This window comes from Peromyscus leucopus, chromosome 7, assembly GCF_004664715.2.
Source record: "Peromyscus leucopus breed LL Stock chromosome 7, UCI_PerLeu_2.1, whole genome shotgun sequence".
Classification (NCBI taxonomy): Eukaryota; Metazoa; Chordata; class Mammalia; order Rodentia; family Cricetidae; genus Peromyscus; species Peromyscus leucopus.
The window spans coordinates 27959713-27972577 of NC_051069.1; the positions used below are offsets into that span (position 1 = coordinate 27959713).

At 51.0% G+C, this 12865-nt stretch overlaps 1 protein-coding gene across 3 annotated transcripts in view; it reads right to left on the reverse strand.

Annotated features, from left to right (window-relative positions):
• Positions 1 to 12265, reverse strand: part of Tmprss13 (transmembrane serine protease 13) — a 29374-nt gene extending 17109 nt beyond the window's left edge. For 2 of the 3 annotated variants that reach the window (XM_028866558.2, XM_037207540.1), the window contains exons 1-3: positions 12114 to 12265; positions 2205 to 2649; positions 1084 to 1188 (exon numbers count right to left, since the gene is read on the reverse strand). In XM_028866558.2, coding sequence (XP_028722391.1) covers positions 1084 to 1188; positions 2205 to 2649; positions 12114 to 12134 — 571 coding nt within the window. In that variant the 5' untranslated portion in view covers positions 12135 to 12265. The remainder of the gene's footprint in view (positions 1 to 1083; positions 1189 to 2204; positions 2650 to 12113) is intronic. The other variant, XM_037207541.1, reaches the window with a different exon arrangement.
• Positions 12266 to 12865: the final 600 nt, after the last annotated feature.

The following is a 12865-nucleotide window of genomic DNA, read 5'->3' on the forward strand; positions in this document are numbered from 1 at the left end:
ATGTGATAACTAACTTGCTGACATCCTAAGAGGCAGAGGCAGGAACAGGATGCTGGAGCAGGGATGTGTGGTACCAATGCTATAACAGCACACTACCCTCCTCCCCAACAGCCATGCCGCCGCAAGTTTCCATGCACCTATCCATCCCTCCATTCACCATCTCATGCTGCCTCTTCCATAGAATCCTTCTCAGCCTACATTTGAAGCTTTGTGGCCTCAAGTAACTAAACAGACAGGCTCCAGGCTCTCAAATGTGTGTCTCCACACACACACACACACACACACACACACACACCTGATGTTCAAGAGAGACATAACGGCTCCCATATTTTCCATGTCCTCATCTGGACTTGCACGCCCCCTAACTAGCGCCAATCTGGCTTGTTCTGACAGTCACATTGAGATCACTCAGCCTGACATACTTTTAGCTCTGTTTCTCAGGAGTGGGTGACTTTCCTGGTAGAGAATAAGATGATATGTGCTCATCTTTGCTCCCTCCTAGACTCCCCTTTGGGGCTGGCTTCCAAAGGATTGCTGATCAAAGAGCCTGGGGCATGTTCTGGGTATCTTTTTCCAAAGGACAAGATGAAGGGTCTGAATCCCCAGACAGTACACTTTGTCCCATTGACCTTTGGAGGCTTTTTCATTATTTTATGGCATGTTGGTTTTCATAAATAGCTACATGTTTTCATAGTGAGATTTTTATGTCAAAATTGTGCATTTCTCTCACATAGTTCTCCTAGTCTAGGTAGGGTGGAATAAGATCGACCTTATGAAGTATATGCTGAGTTAAATCATTAATGATCAACTCAATTCCATTCGATCATAGTGAAACAGAGCCCAATACAGTTAGTGCACTTGTTCCAATGAATCCTCAGAATTCAGATGCAATGACGGACCCAAACCCAGAATCCCATGATACCCCACACTCATACCCCAATCATCTCAAAGGAGCTTGATACCCTGTGATCCAAGGTCCTTATGTGGATGTAAGTCCCTCCGACCCTGTGATATGGCTCCATGACTGATCTCATTCCATTCTGAGATGACCCAGACCCACCCGGGCCCCTCTGTTCGACTCACAGAGAAGGATGAGTGAGATCACCAGGCTGATGAGAAGGATGATACACCCGATGAGTGGCAGCTGTCTCTGCGTCTCCTGCCAGGAGAACTTGGGCACGCTGAGACCTAAGAACAGGGTGGCAGGGAAAGGAAACTGCTGGCAAGGGGTACAGCATGGGGGAAGACAGAGACAGAAGCAAAACTGGTCCCCGAGGATCTTGCTAGGACCCTTGCACCTTGCAATACATCGCCACCCCTACCCACCCATCTCCACTCCTCCTATGTAGTCCCTCCTCTGGGCCAGGCACTGTGCATGTGTCCGGCTATTTCATCCTCACAGCATCCCATGAGCCGAGTCTTATTAGGTACCTTCTGTAGACGGGGAAACTGAGGCTCATGGAAATAAAATAAGTTACCCAAAGTCACTAAGCTAGTGACTGACAGGACAGAGATTCAAATGCAGTGTCTCATTCCAGAATCCACCCCACCAAAGTGCCTCTCCTACCCTGGACAGGGACAGGCTAGGATGGGCCCTAAACCTTGAATATTTCTTCACAGTCAAATAACAACCAAGCCTGAGGATATGGGGGTAAGGCAATGGGGACAGGCTGAGGTCTGGGGTAAATGAAAACAGTTGCCTGAGGGGAAGAGTCAAGCCTAGAGGCCCACTGGCCTCTTCGACTTCCCAGCAACTGAAATGCTGAACCTCATCCCTGCCCCCACAAGTTTGGAAGCTTGGGGGGTCAGAGTCCCACTCACTCTTCCTCCACATGTGGACAGACATATTGACCATGACCTTGCACTTCTGAAGACCCTGGCTTCCCCAGCAGGTATGCAGATCAGCCCACGGAAACAGCCCCTCCTGCAGCCAGGAGCCCTTGTTCTTGAAATTGGAGCAGCCTCCAATGTTACGGTTTCCTAGCTCCTTTGGGTCCCCTCCTCCTTTTGCCTAATTGTCCCATCTTAAGCTGTCATGTCGTGGTCCCTTTCTACCCTCCCCTCTCCAGGTACCCCACATTCCACTCTGGCTGTCCCCCATGTCATTATCCCAGGGTCACGAGGAGCAGAGTGCTTTCCGAGAGCATCCCTCTGTCCAAAGACACTGCCCTGGTTCTCTGCCCTCCCTGCGATGGCCCCCTTACCTGGGCTCTCCCTGGTGGCCCTGGTGGCTGGTGCTGACCTGGCAGGAGATGCCCGGATGGGGACAGCACCCACTGGTGTTGCTCTAACAAGGTACACTCTCGTTGGGGAGGATGTCGTGGAGGCTGACCTGGCAGATGATGACCTGCCCGACGATGACCTGGAAGGTGATACCCTGGCTGGAGATGTCCTTGCCGGAGAAGCCTGAGGAGGAGGTGTCCTTGCTGGAGAAGCCTGGGGAAGAGAAGCCCCAGCTGGAGATGCCCGGGCTGAAGATGTCCTTGCTGGAGAAGCCTGAGGAGGAGGTGTCCTTGCTGGAGAAGCCTGGGGAGGAGGTGTCCTTGCTGGAGAAGCTTGAGGAGGAAGTGTCCTTGATGGAGAAGCCCGAGCTGGAGATGTCCTTGCTGGAGAAGTCTGAGGAGGAGGTGTCCTTGCCGGAGAAGCATTCTGCAAATAAAGTGAAGGGCATTCCTGGGTCTATTCCCAGCCACTCCATGCCAGCTGTGGGCTCTACAGAATGGGAGGTGAACACTCTGGGGACAGGGAAAGGCCTGTGCTTGAATATACTCAACACAAGTCCTGAGCAGAACAGTTCAAAGTTCTCTTGAGAACATCTGGCACAAGCCGGAACCATTGTCACTACTGAGTAGGACACAGCGAATATACTTTTAAAAATCATCTCTTCCAGGAACCAGAGGCAATTGGTTTGGTCACATCTTCACTTTACTGGGGCTTGTGTGTTGGGTTCAAGGAAGATTTTGACCACACTCAAGGCAGAGACCAGTGAGTCTCCTGTAGGGAGCTGCTGGGGTCCATCAGTGGGCAGGGGTGGTTACACACGAATGCCCTTATTCCGGCTGCACCTGAGCATGTTTAGGGACATTCCGGCTCCTGCTTCTGCTGCCCCAGCTGTTCTGACACCGAGGCCACCCTCTAACCACTGCTGTATAGAGAACAGATTTCCAAATAAGCAGACAAGGGAGATAGGAACAAGGAAGGCAGAACAAGAGAAGACATTCTTGTGTTTATGGGTGCTGAGAATTGAACGCAGGGCAGGAAAACACTCCATCACTGAGCTACATTCCTTACCCAAACTTGGCCCTGCGCATACTAGGCCAGTAACTACTCTGCCCCTTGACTGAGAATGCACTTGATGACAGACAGTCAGGCAGCCCTCGGTCCCAATCTTGGGCCTGTCCTTGCATAGCAAAAGAACTGAAACCAGCCACTGGGTCACTTAAGCCTTTTGTTCATCTGTAAAACAGTGTGGCACTAATTGGGAGAGTCCTCGCCAGGGCCCAGGATACCGAAGTCACCTAGTAAATAACAGTTTCTTCTCCCCTTGGCTTTCCATGCACAGGATCAAGAGGACCAAGGCTCAAAGACCAAAGGCCCTTATGGGCCCTGGGGTCTGAGTAAATTATGGGAGAAAGGAGTGTTGGAAAAAAAGCCAGACTATGGTCATTCATTTAGAGGGACAGGTCTCAGCGACGTGAGCCCCTGAGTGAACTTGCCAGCAGGGGTGGCCTGAACTTTGGCTCCAGGCAGGGACCTGGTATTTCAGTACCTCCACTGGCATCCATCCTTGCAAACTCACACTTCCCCAATACTGGGGAAATTCCTATGATTGGCTACAATAAAATACACTTTAGAATCTACAACAAACTTCCATGCCTGTGTCCTTGTGGGGTTCTAACCTCATCCTGAGAATTGGTCATTCTAGAAGCTAATTGTCTAGAGTTGGATTACCCAAACCACAGAGTCAGGATTCCACCCCAGGTTTCCTTACAGCCCCCTTAAGGCAGGAGAAACTGTTGGTGTTGTTTTCTGAACACAGACACAGGGCACTCTGAGCATTTGGAACATGACGAAAGAACTGGTGTCTGGGGCCTTATGGGGGCTGAGGCGGAGCCCAGTTTCTTGGTAGGGTCTTGACCTTGTGGTACTTTATGTTGCAAACTATGGTTGCCTCCCCGCCCCTACTCCCCCTACCACCACCTCTCTTGTCTGGTTGGAGCTTTGTGACCCAGATCTGCAGCCATTAGAGTTATAGGGACTATGCCTGAATTCAGCCTCGTGACATGAGCAAGTGACGTCACGCCTTTCCGCGCCAGCTTCCTTATCTGCAAGGTGTGGGTGATCGCCCTGCTTCGTACCGCAGTAGTCACAGATGAGCCATGCAAAGCACTGGTACATGGCGAGGGCTGGGTGACACCATCTGTGACGGCGGGCCTGCTTGGCGTTGGAGAATGCTTGACTCGAAATCCATCTGTTTGAATAGGGCTGCACCCATTCCCTACTAGGTTTCCTTGGGCAGATCAGAGTGAGCTTGTCTGATTTGCATAAACAGGGCTAATCCTTCCCCCTACAACCGGGACTCTATATGAACAAGCCTGGACTATACCCAGGGTCAAGCTGTAACAAAGATAACAGCCCACGAGGCACCCTTCTTGGTCCCACGTCAACCTTCTGCTTGCTCTTTGTAGTTGGTATTGTTAGCTCCGCTTTACAGAGATCAGTGGGTAATAGAGCTTGCTGCCAAGCCTGAAAACCAGAGTTCGATTCCTGTAAGCCACATGGTAGGAGAGAAATGATTGTTGGAAGTTGTCTTCTGGCCTCCGTGTGAGTGTACCACACCACACACACACACACACACACACACACACACACACACACACACGTAAAAAATGAATAATAAAAAGGTGATCAATTTTCAAATTTCTAAGTCACGTCAGGAAGAGGGCTTGGGTTCTAACCAGGCCAACTTGTAACCAATGATGTCACAAGTGACCAGATCAGTCTCCCTTATCTCTCCAGGGTTCACCATCTGTAGAGTTTCACACATACTGTCCAGTCTGGTTCTCACAAGGGGCCTGGTGAGCAAACTATAAGAATGGTCGTCCCTGCCCCCCACCTCTGGCTTTGTTTGTTTACACAATTGCTTGTGTGGTTGTTGAGATGGGGTCTCATGTAGCTCAGGCTAGCCTTGAACTCCTGGTGTAGCCAGAGATGACCTCGAACTTCTGAGGTACCATCACACCCAGCTTCAGCAAAGGTGAAGATCAAACCCAGGGCTGTGTGCATCCTGGGTTTGTGCTCTACCTGCCTAGCCACAGCCACAGATAGGCCCACCACACTCTATCCAGGGGAGTTGGGACTCCAGGGAACGACCCCAGCTCCTCAAGTAAAGGAACTCTCAATATTCTGAGTCCCCAGTCAAGGACTCTAGCTGTCTCCAACTGGGCTTGACCCTGTGACCCCAGCACCTCATCATGAACGGACTGGGTTAGAGGGGAGAGGGTTAAGAAGGTCCGGAGCAAGGTGTTCAGGGAAATTAAAAGAGAGGAAGATTTATGAAATTAGAGTAAGAGAGAGTGAGAACAGAGAAGAAACTGATGATGGGCCAGCAAGGTGGGAAGTCAGTAGAAGCCAGACTGTAGGTCATGCTGGAAAACTGGTAGGTACCCCTGAGTCAGCGGGCATCAAACTCCAGCTTTAACAGAGTCAGCACTGTATTGCCAGAGCCGGGGGTGGAAGCTGGGCAGTGTAGGCCTCTCAGACCTGTGCAGGAGGAGAGACCGAGAACCCCCAAATCTGAATGAGAACTGGGAGTCCCAGGAGGGTGTCAGAATGGAAGGGCAGCCCCAAGGCAAGAAGACAAAAGCCAATGAACTTTGACCCAGACTTCACAGGACATTAGGAAGCATCCTCACCTTCAGAGTTCACGAGAATGCCAGCGCCCACAGCCTCCCTCTTTATGCATTTCATGGCCTGCCACTCCACCCTTTGGGAAGTTTCCTGATGTCTAACCTACTACAGCGCTAACTCATTTCCTCCCACTCCGTCCTTGGAGAGCAATACAGAGATGTCACCCTCCCATACGGAGGCTTGACTTCGTCCTGACAACAGATGGGGCCCCAGGAAGGGAGGAGACTTCTTGTCCAAGGTCCCTAGGTACGAAGATAGAATCAGGGGACCAGAACTCAGGCCTCCCCATCCCAGCCTCTGCCAATGAGCACAACCCCCTAAAAAATAATTTGTGACCAAGTCCTTGCAGGGCCCTGCCCCTTGCAAAGCCTCCTACGGACCAGAGGCAGTTGGAGCTGCATGGGCAGGTGTCTGTGACCGAGTTAGCACCTGGATAACTCGGGCTGTTTCCTACCACTGCCATTCATGCCTTCTGTCCCACCCCCGTGGTCTCTAAGGTCACCCTATGTCATAACAATTAGCCACCAAACACACTGCGTCACCTCTGATGCTCCTGGCTGTGCCTGAGAAGCTCTGGGGGCCCTGTTCACAGCTTGTTGGACTTTCTAGAGGTTCTGGTGTATGACAGGAGACCAAGAGGGCAGGAAGCACATCAGAAAGTTAGACATGGCTGTGTGTAGCTGTCACCCTGGTGCTGGGGGTACTGAGATTCTAATCTTTAGAGCTCACTAGCCAGACCAACAGCATCAGCACACTTCCAGTTAAAAGGAGACACTTTGTCTTAAGGCAATAAGGAAGACACTAGACAGCCTGCTCTGACCTCCACATGCTCATCTACCTGTGCACTCACATGCATGCACCACACACATGAGCAGACACACATGCACGTGAGCACACACACGCACACGCACACGCACATGCATATGTATACTTTTCCTAAGTCCCATATAGCAGAACAGGGGCTAAAGACCCCCAAGCACCCCCATTTCTAGTCCTGTGGCCATTCTACCTCAGCTCCCAGGGATGGATTCTGCACCCCCAGGCGAATGGGGCATTTTTTTTTTATTTCTCTCAGCTGGTGGGGCATGGGAGTTAGTTAACAGCCCCTGCCTGCGCCTTGCACTGACCTCCCCTGAGTTTCCTGTGGGTCAGTCAGTTAGCTAGCTGTTGCTGCAGGCTGAGCTCCCTGGCTTCTCAGCCCCACGTGGCCCATGAGAAGAACTCCACACGAGCTTTTCTGCTGGACCCAGAAAACGTGCAGCGGCCACTGCAGTGACAGCCCGTGAACCTGCCCGAGACAGACCTGTGGAAGCTCCTTCCCAGGGCCTCTCCCTTGTCAAGCCGTCACTCTGAGGATACACTGGGACGGAAGGACCACTAACCAAAGCTTTCTTTCTACGACGTGATGGCCAAGGTCCAGAGAGGCTCTGATGTGCCCAAGATGCCAGCTCAAGGCAGTGGCAGGGCCACAGGTCTAGTCATTGGGTCCCATCTTGGGCTGCTACTACCTAATGCTCGGCTCCCCATCGCCTTCTTCCTATCACCTCCAATGAGCAAGAGGAGACGTGCTCTGGGGCGCCCCTCTTTGCCAGTGACCCTGAGTTTTAAGGACTGTCAAAGGAGGAGGTGCATGGGCTAGACCACGGTCAGAGCCCAGCACTCTGGGGCCCTAATCCCTGCTGGAAGCTACTGTTGTTTTATCTGTCTTTGTGTTTTTAAGAATTTTGCTCTACAGCCCAGGCTGATCTGGAACTCACAATCCTCTGGCCCTGCCTTTCAAGTGCTGGAATAATAGGTGGGCCTCACATTGTCTAGTCCGGGAGTGCCCCTTGATAAGGCGTAGAAGTTCTTGTCTACTGGAGACTGGGGACAGGGAGAGGCAGAGGCAGGGTTGGGGGAGCTCACATGCCATCCCCACATGGGCCAGACTGGTCTGAGACAAAACCGGGCTTCTCTCTCTCTCTCTCTCTCTCTCTCTCTCTCTCTCTCTCTCTCTCTCTCTCTCGTTAAGGAATTTTTTATCCATTTTAGATACCAACTACGGATCCCCCTCTCTTCCTTCCTCCTGCCCCTCCAGCCTTCCCCCCACCCCCTTCCCGTGTATCTCTTAAGGCATGGCTCTCCCCGGCTCTCCTCCTTTAGAGAACCCCACAGACACAAGGCCCTTCCGAATGCAGGCTGTTCTCCATTGCCTCCTCCCAACCCCAGGACCAGTTCTCCCAGGCATATGTACGCAGAGTTCAGGAACCCCGTCAGCCTGTGCGGCAGCCCCTGAATGAAGCACAGGGGTTGCTTCCACTCCTAGGCAGCTGTGTGAGCCAGGGCACAGTCACGTCCCTGCCAGGCTCTAGACTACTTCATGCCTAAAATGACGGGGTTGACAACTGTTTTCCAGAGGTTTCCAGAACACACTAAGGTCTCATAGAGTTACCGTGGAGCTCAGCCATGGGTTTGAGCCTTTTCCCCACCTCAGACAGAAATTGGCATTATTTCATGCAGTGGCCTCTACCCAGTATTTCATTTGAATAGAAGAGGCAGCAGCTGCTGCAAGAACTTGAAAATGACTGCCTTGGGCGAGCACCCCAGTTCTTTCCATTCAGAACACCTCTTGGCACACAAAAGAGACCAGGAAGAGGAGCCAGAAGATCATTCCTCACTGTTCACTTGATGGCTCATTCATTCATTCATTCATTCATTCATTCACCAATGACTTTAAAGAACATGGTGTGTGGACCCAGCAAGACGGCTCTAGCCATGAAGGCGTAAGGATCTGAGTTCAAATCCCCAGACCTCATGTAAAGCCGAATGTAGTAGTGCACATCTGTAATCCCAGTGTTCCTATGGTGAGATGGGAGGCAGAGACAGGAGAATCCCTCTAAGGGCATGGGCCAGCTAGCCTGAAGTATGTATGCAACAGTGAAAAAAAGAGACTCTGTTTCAAGAAAGGGCCAACACTGAAGGATGTCTCTGACTCACATACACACACACACACACACACACACACACACAGAGACAGAGACACAGAGAGAGCATGCACACATATAACATTCATACATCATATAACACATAAAGATTAAAAACAAAAACAAAACACTGACCGCCCACTGTTGCCAAGCAAATGCTATTTCCTACCTCTGTTTCCCTGTTAAGCCTCCCCTGTCTGCAAAGGCTGGGGCGGCGATGGTAGAGAGCTAGGATCTAGTGGGTACTTTGGGCTGTCTCATGCAGAGGAGCCTCCACCTAGGACGGCCAAGGCCTTTGCTTGGAGGGCAAGCTGAGGTCCTGCTGTGTTCTCCCACCTGTCCACCTGCCAGGGTACAGTCCACCTCCATTGTTGCTAGACAGGAGGAAGCTGTGTTGCCAAAACAAGGCACTTAAGCTAAGTGGCCATTGCTCCATCAGCCAGCCTTCCCGCCCAGCACTGAGCCTGGAGCCTGACACGCACTCCTACATATTCACACTAAGTCACAGGGGACAAGGCAGTCTGAGGCTCGGTGGGGTGTGCCAGGTGCATGCTGATCAGCACCAGTGACAGCATGAGACAGATGTTCCAGGTGAGGGGTGTGGCCCTGCAGGACAAAGGCAAGCTGTTGGAGGTGCCTCCGGTTTGGGGCTGTGGGATGACAAGGAGTCCTGAGTGTACTGGTCTCTCCTTCCATCTTGGGAAGGTGGGCAGCCTCCTGGGAAGGGTTTGCGCCTTGGCTCATCCTGGGCCTCACACATCCTCACATACAGCCAGCTGCCCTGCAGGAACTCCCGGCAGAGGAAAATCTCTTCTCCAAAGGACCATTGCTGGATCAATGGGTTGACTTTAGTCTTCCTTAGAAGGCACTGCAGTTCCCCAACCATTGGAAACCAGGAGCCACTTGGCAAAAACACAGGATCTTGACCTTTGTCAGGATCAGCACAGACACCCAGCAGGACACACTCGCAATCCTACTCTGCATCATTCCAGTGACAGCCATGGAGACAGAAAGAGATCTCTGGGGCCATTTGTCCAAACTTCTTCTTTGTCAGGTGGGGAGACTGGGGTAGAGAGAGAAGACGTCTGTCCCAATTTAGAGGAGCCAGCACTGGACTCCAGACAGAGATGGTGAGGAGAACGCTGCATGTCCTGACTGCAGCTGCAGCTTTGGTATAGCAGACGCCATTGTAAAGGAGCCTTACAAAAGTACAAAAGACTTCTGAGACTCCTTGAGAGAGCTGCTCCGTTTTACAGATGAAGACACTAAGGGACAGGAAGCTGAAGTGGCCATGTTCGGTCACTTCTGCCTACCATTTAACAAGTGGCTCTTTCTTTGGGTTATTTTCCAACTGCGGTCTTGCTATGTAGCCCAGGCTGGCCTGGGACTGATTCTCTATTCTCGGGGTCAACCTCCAGCATAGTTGGGATAGCTGGTAGCTACGACCCAACTCATCCAACTCTGCTTCCCTTTTGGATCCACAGCAGCAGTGTGCCTTCTCCACTGCTTCCTAGGAGCCTCCTGAGGTTCCTGCACATGCTACAGGAGCACCGACAGCTGAAGCCCACCGTCACCAGTTCCTCTCTCTCTGTGCGAAGACCGAAACCCACAATGCATCTCTCTGCCACTGAGCTCTCACAAAGGAAGCTCCAGTTTCTTCTTTCTTTCTTTCTTTCTTTCTTTCTTTCTTTCTTTCTTTCTTTCTTTCTTTCCTTCCTTCCTTCCCTTCCTCTCTCTCTCTCTCTCTCTCTCTCTCTCTCTCTCTCTCTCTCTCTCTCTCTCTCTTTCTTCATTTTTTTGGGGGATAGTCTCACTATGTAACCCTGGCTGTACTGGAACTCACTGTATAGACCAGGCTGGCCTGAACTCACAAAGATCCACCTGTTTCTGTCTCCCTGTCGCTGGGATTAAAGATATGCACCAACACACTGAACTCCTCCATCCCACTCTTATTTAATCTTAAGAAATCTGATGTAGACAAGATTAGGGGGCAACTATAGGCTCCTTGCTTCTAACTCTGGGGAGGTAAGTTCCCCCAGATGGACATCACCTCTGTAGCTCGACTCAGGGGGAGGGGCAAGCTCTATGCCCATCCCCAACTCAAACTCACCACCTTCTAGATAGCTCAGTCCCCTTCTTTGGGTCTGGGGACTAGCAAGTTCCCAAGGAGGACAGCCTACGACTGTGACTGTGGTGTCCCATGCTTCCTACAAAACACCATTTTCCCCCATGTACTCCCTTTCTGCTTATCTTGAAGGCATGAGCCAAAAGGACCAGAGGGGAGAGCAAGGAAGGCAACCAAGAAAAGGAAGGGTCTAGAGGGTCTAGAGTAGGAGGGGAGAGGACAGAACCTTCAGCAGAAGCATACCCAGGTTCAGAATGGACCACAATATAGCCGCAGCAGAAGCATACCCAGGTTTAAAATGGACCACAGCCTAGAACATAGGATGGTTTGAGCTTCCTCAAATCCAGAGCTTGTTAATCCTTCCCAGAGTCTCAGATCCCACTATATCAATAAAGTACAAAAATGTGGAAAGAAATAGAAAACATGACCTAAGGGAAAGGTAAGGAGAAAGGGGCACACTGAACAAAGCTTCAGGGATACCTGATATACACATGACTCGCTTTTCTAAACAGACAGCCCCATTGCTCTCCACCACCTCTAAAAGCAGCAGAAGAAAGAAGCCCGAGATGTAGCAGAGGACACTGTGATAGATATAAGTAAGTACTTTCCATGTGCATTAAGTCCTCTAGTAAGTGACCAAGGTTATGTAAAAATCCCCATGAAAATCTTAAATGTCTATAGAAAAAAAAAACCCACATTTTTTCTGGGAAGGTTTAGGAGTCTACCTAGGATGTAATTCTTGAAGATGAGTTCAATATTCTTGGTTCCCAAGCCAGCAAAAAATAACTTAGATTAAATCAGATTCTCAGCCAGCAAAGCTGACCACGGAACAGCAGCAATGTCTTTACCAGGGCCCAGGCCAAGCCCTGTCCGGGCCTCAGCCACATAGCCCTGGGATGCCTAGTAACCAGACCCCATATTTTGTGGGTTTCTCCTCCTAGGGCTCCTTCTAGGGATGAAGATAAAAGGGGCTTGAGATCTCCGGGTCCCGGGCAGCTTCCAGTGAGAAGAGGCATCCTATTCTCCCTAAACACGGGGCAGGCCTTGGCAGTGCCCTGCCTGTCTCCAGGCTGTCACTGCTGCTGGGAGAGCCTGGGAGATGGGAGCGCACTTACCGGGTGGCTGCCTCTGTCCATGGTCTAAGAGAATGTGTCTTCCAGGCTCAGCTGATGTCAAGGGGAAGATCCATGTTGGCCCCCAGGTCCTCCAGCATGTGGAGAAAAGGAAACTGAGGACTGAGGGCCGGCCCCCAGCAGATGGGGCGGGGAAGCTGGTTGGATGTGTGAGGTAATCTCGGGTATAAACAACCTAGAACTTGCCAGACCTGTCCTTCAGCCCCATCCCAGGCCATCCCTGTTACTCAGCTAATACCTGGGCTCTTGAAACTGCCACCACCAGGGTTTGTCTGGAGCCTCGGTGTGTGGGGTCCCCTTCACTGCCCCTCCCAGATGGTACCAGACAGACTCTGAGACTGTAGGAAGCCCCGTGAAACCCTCAAAGTATGTGCACCTGAGCCCACCAGGGACGGCTCTGTCCTCACAGTGTGTGTGTTCATTTCCAACTGCCCCAATTGTTCAAATTCCAAATCTGGGCACATGAGATGGACTTCTATGTTTTTCTGAATTCCATTTATTTTTATGAAAACACTTAACCAAAAAAAAAAATTGAAGTTGGGTAGTTTTGAATTGTGCACATAACAAATTATGTCCATTGACAGCAATAATATTATGAACTATACCAAAGTCAATTAGCATAAAACATGTAAGAATGGGTATGGAAACCGGTCCAGGTAATATTAAGCTGACTCACAGCTATCATGTGTTCCGTTCTGATCGTCAGAGGCAAAAGAAACAGGAAGAGACACGTG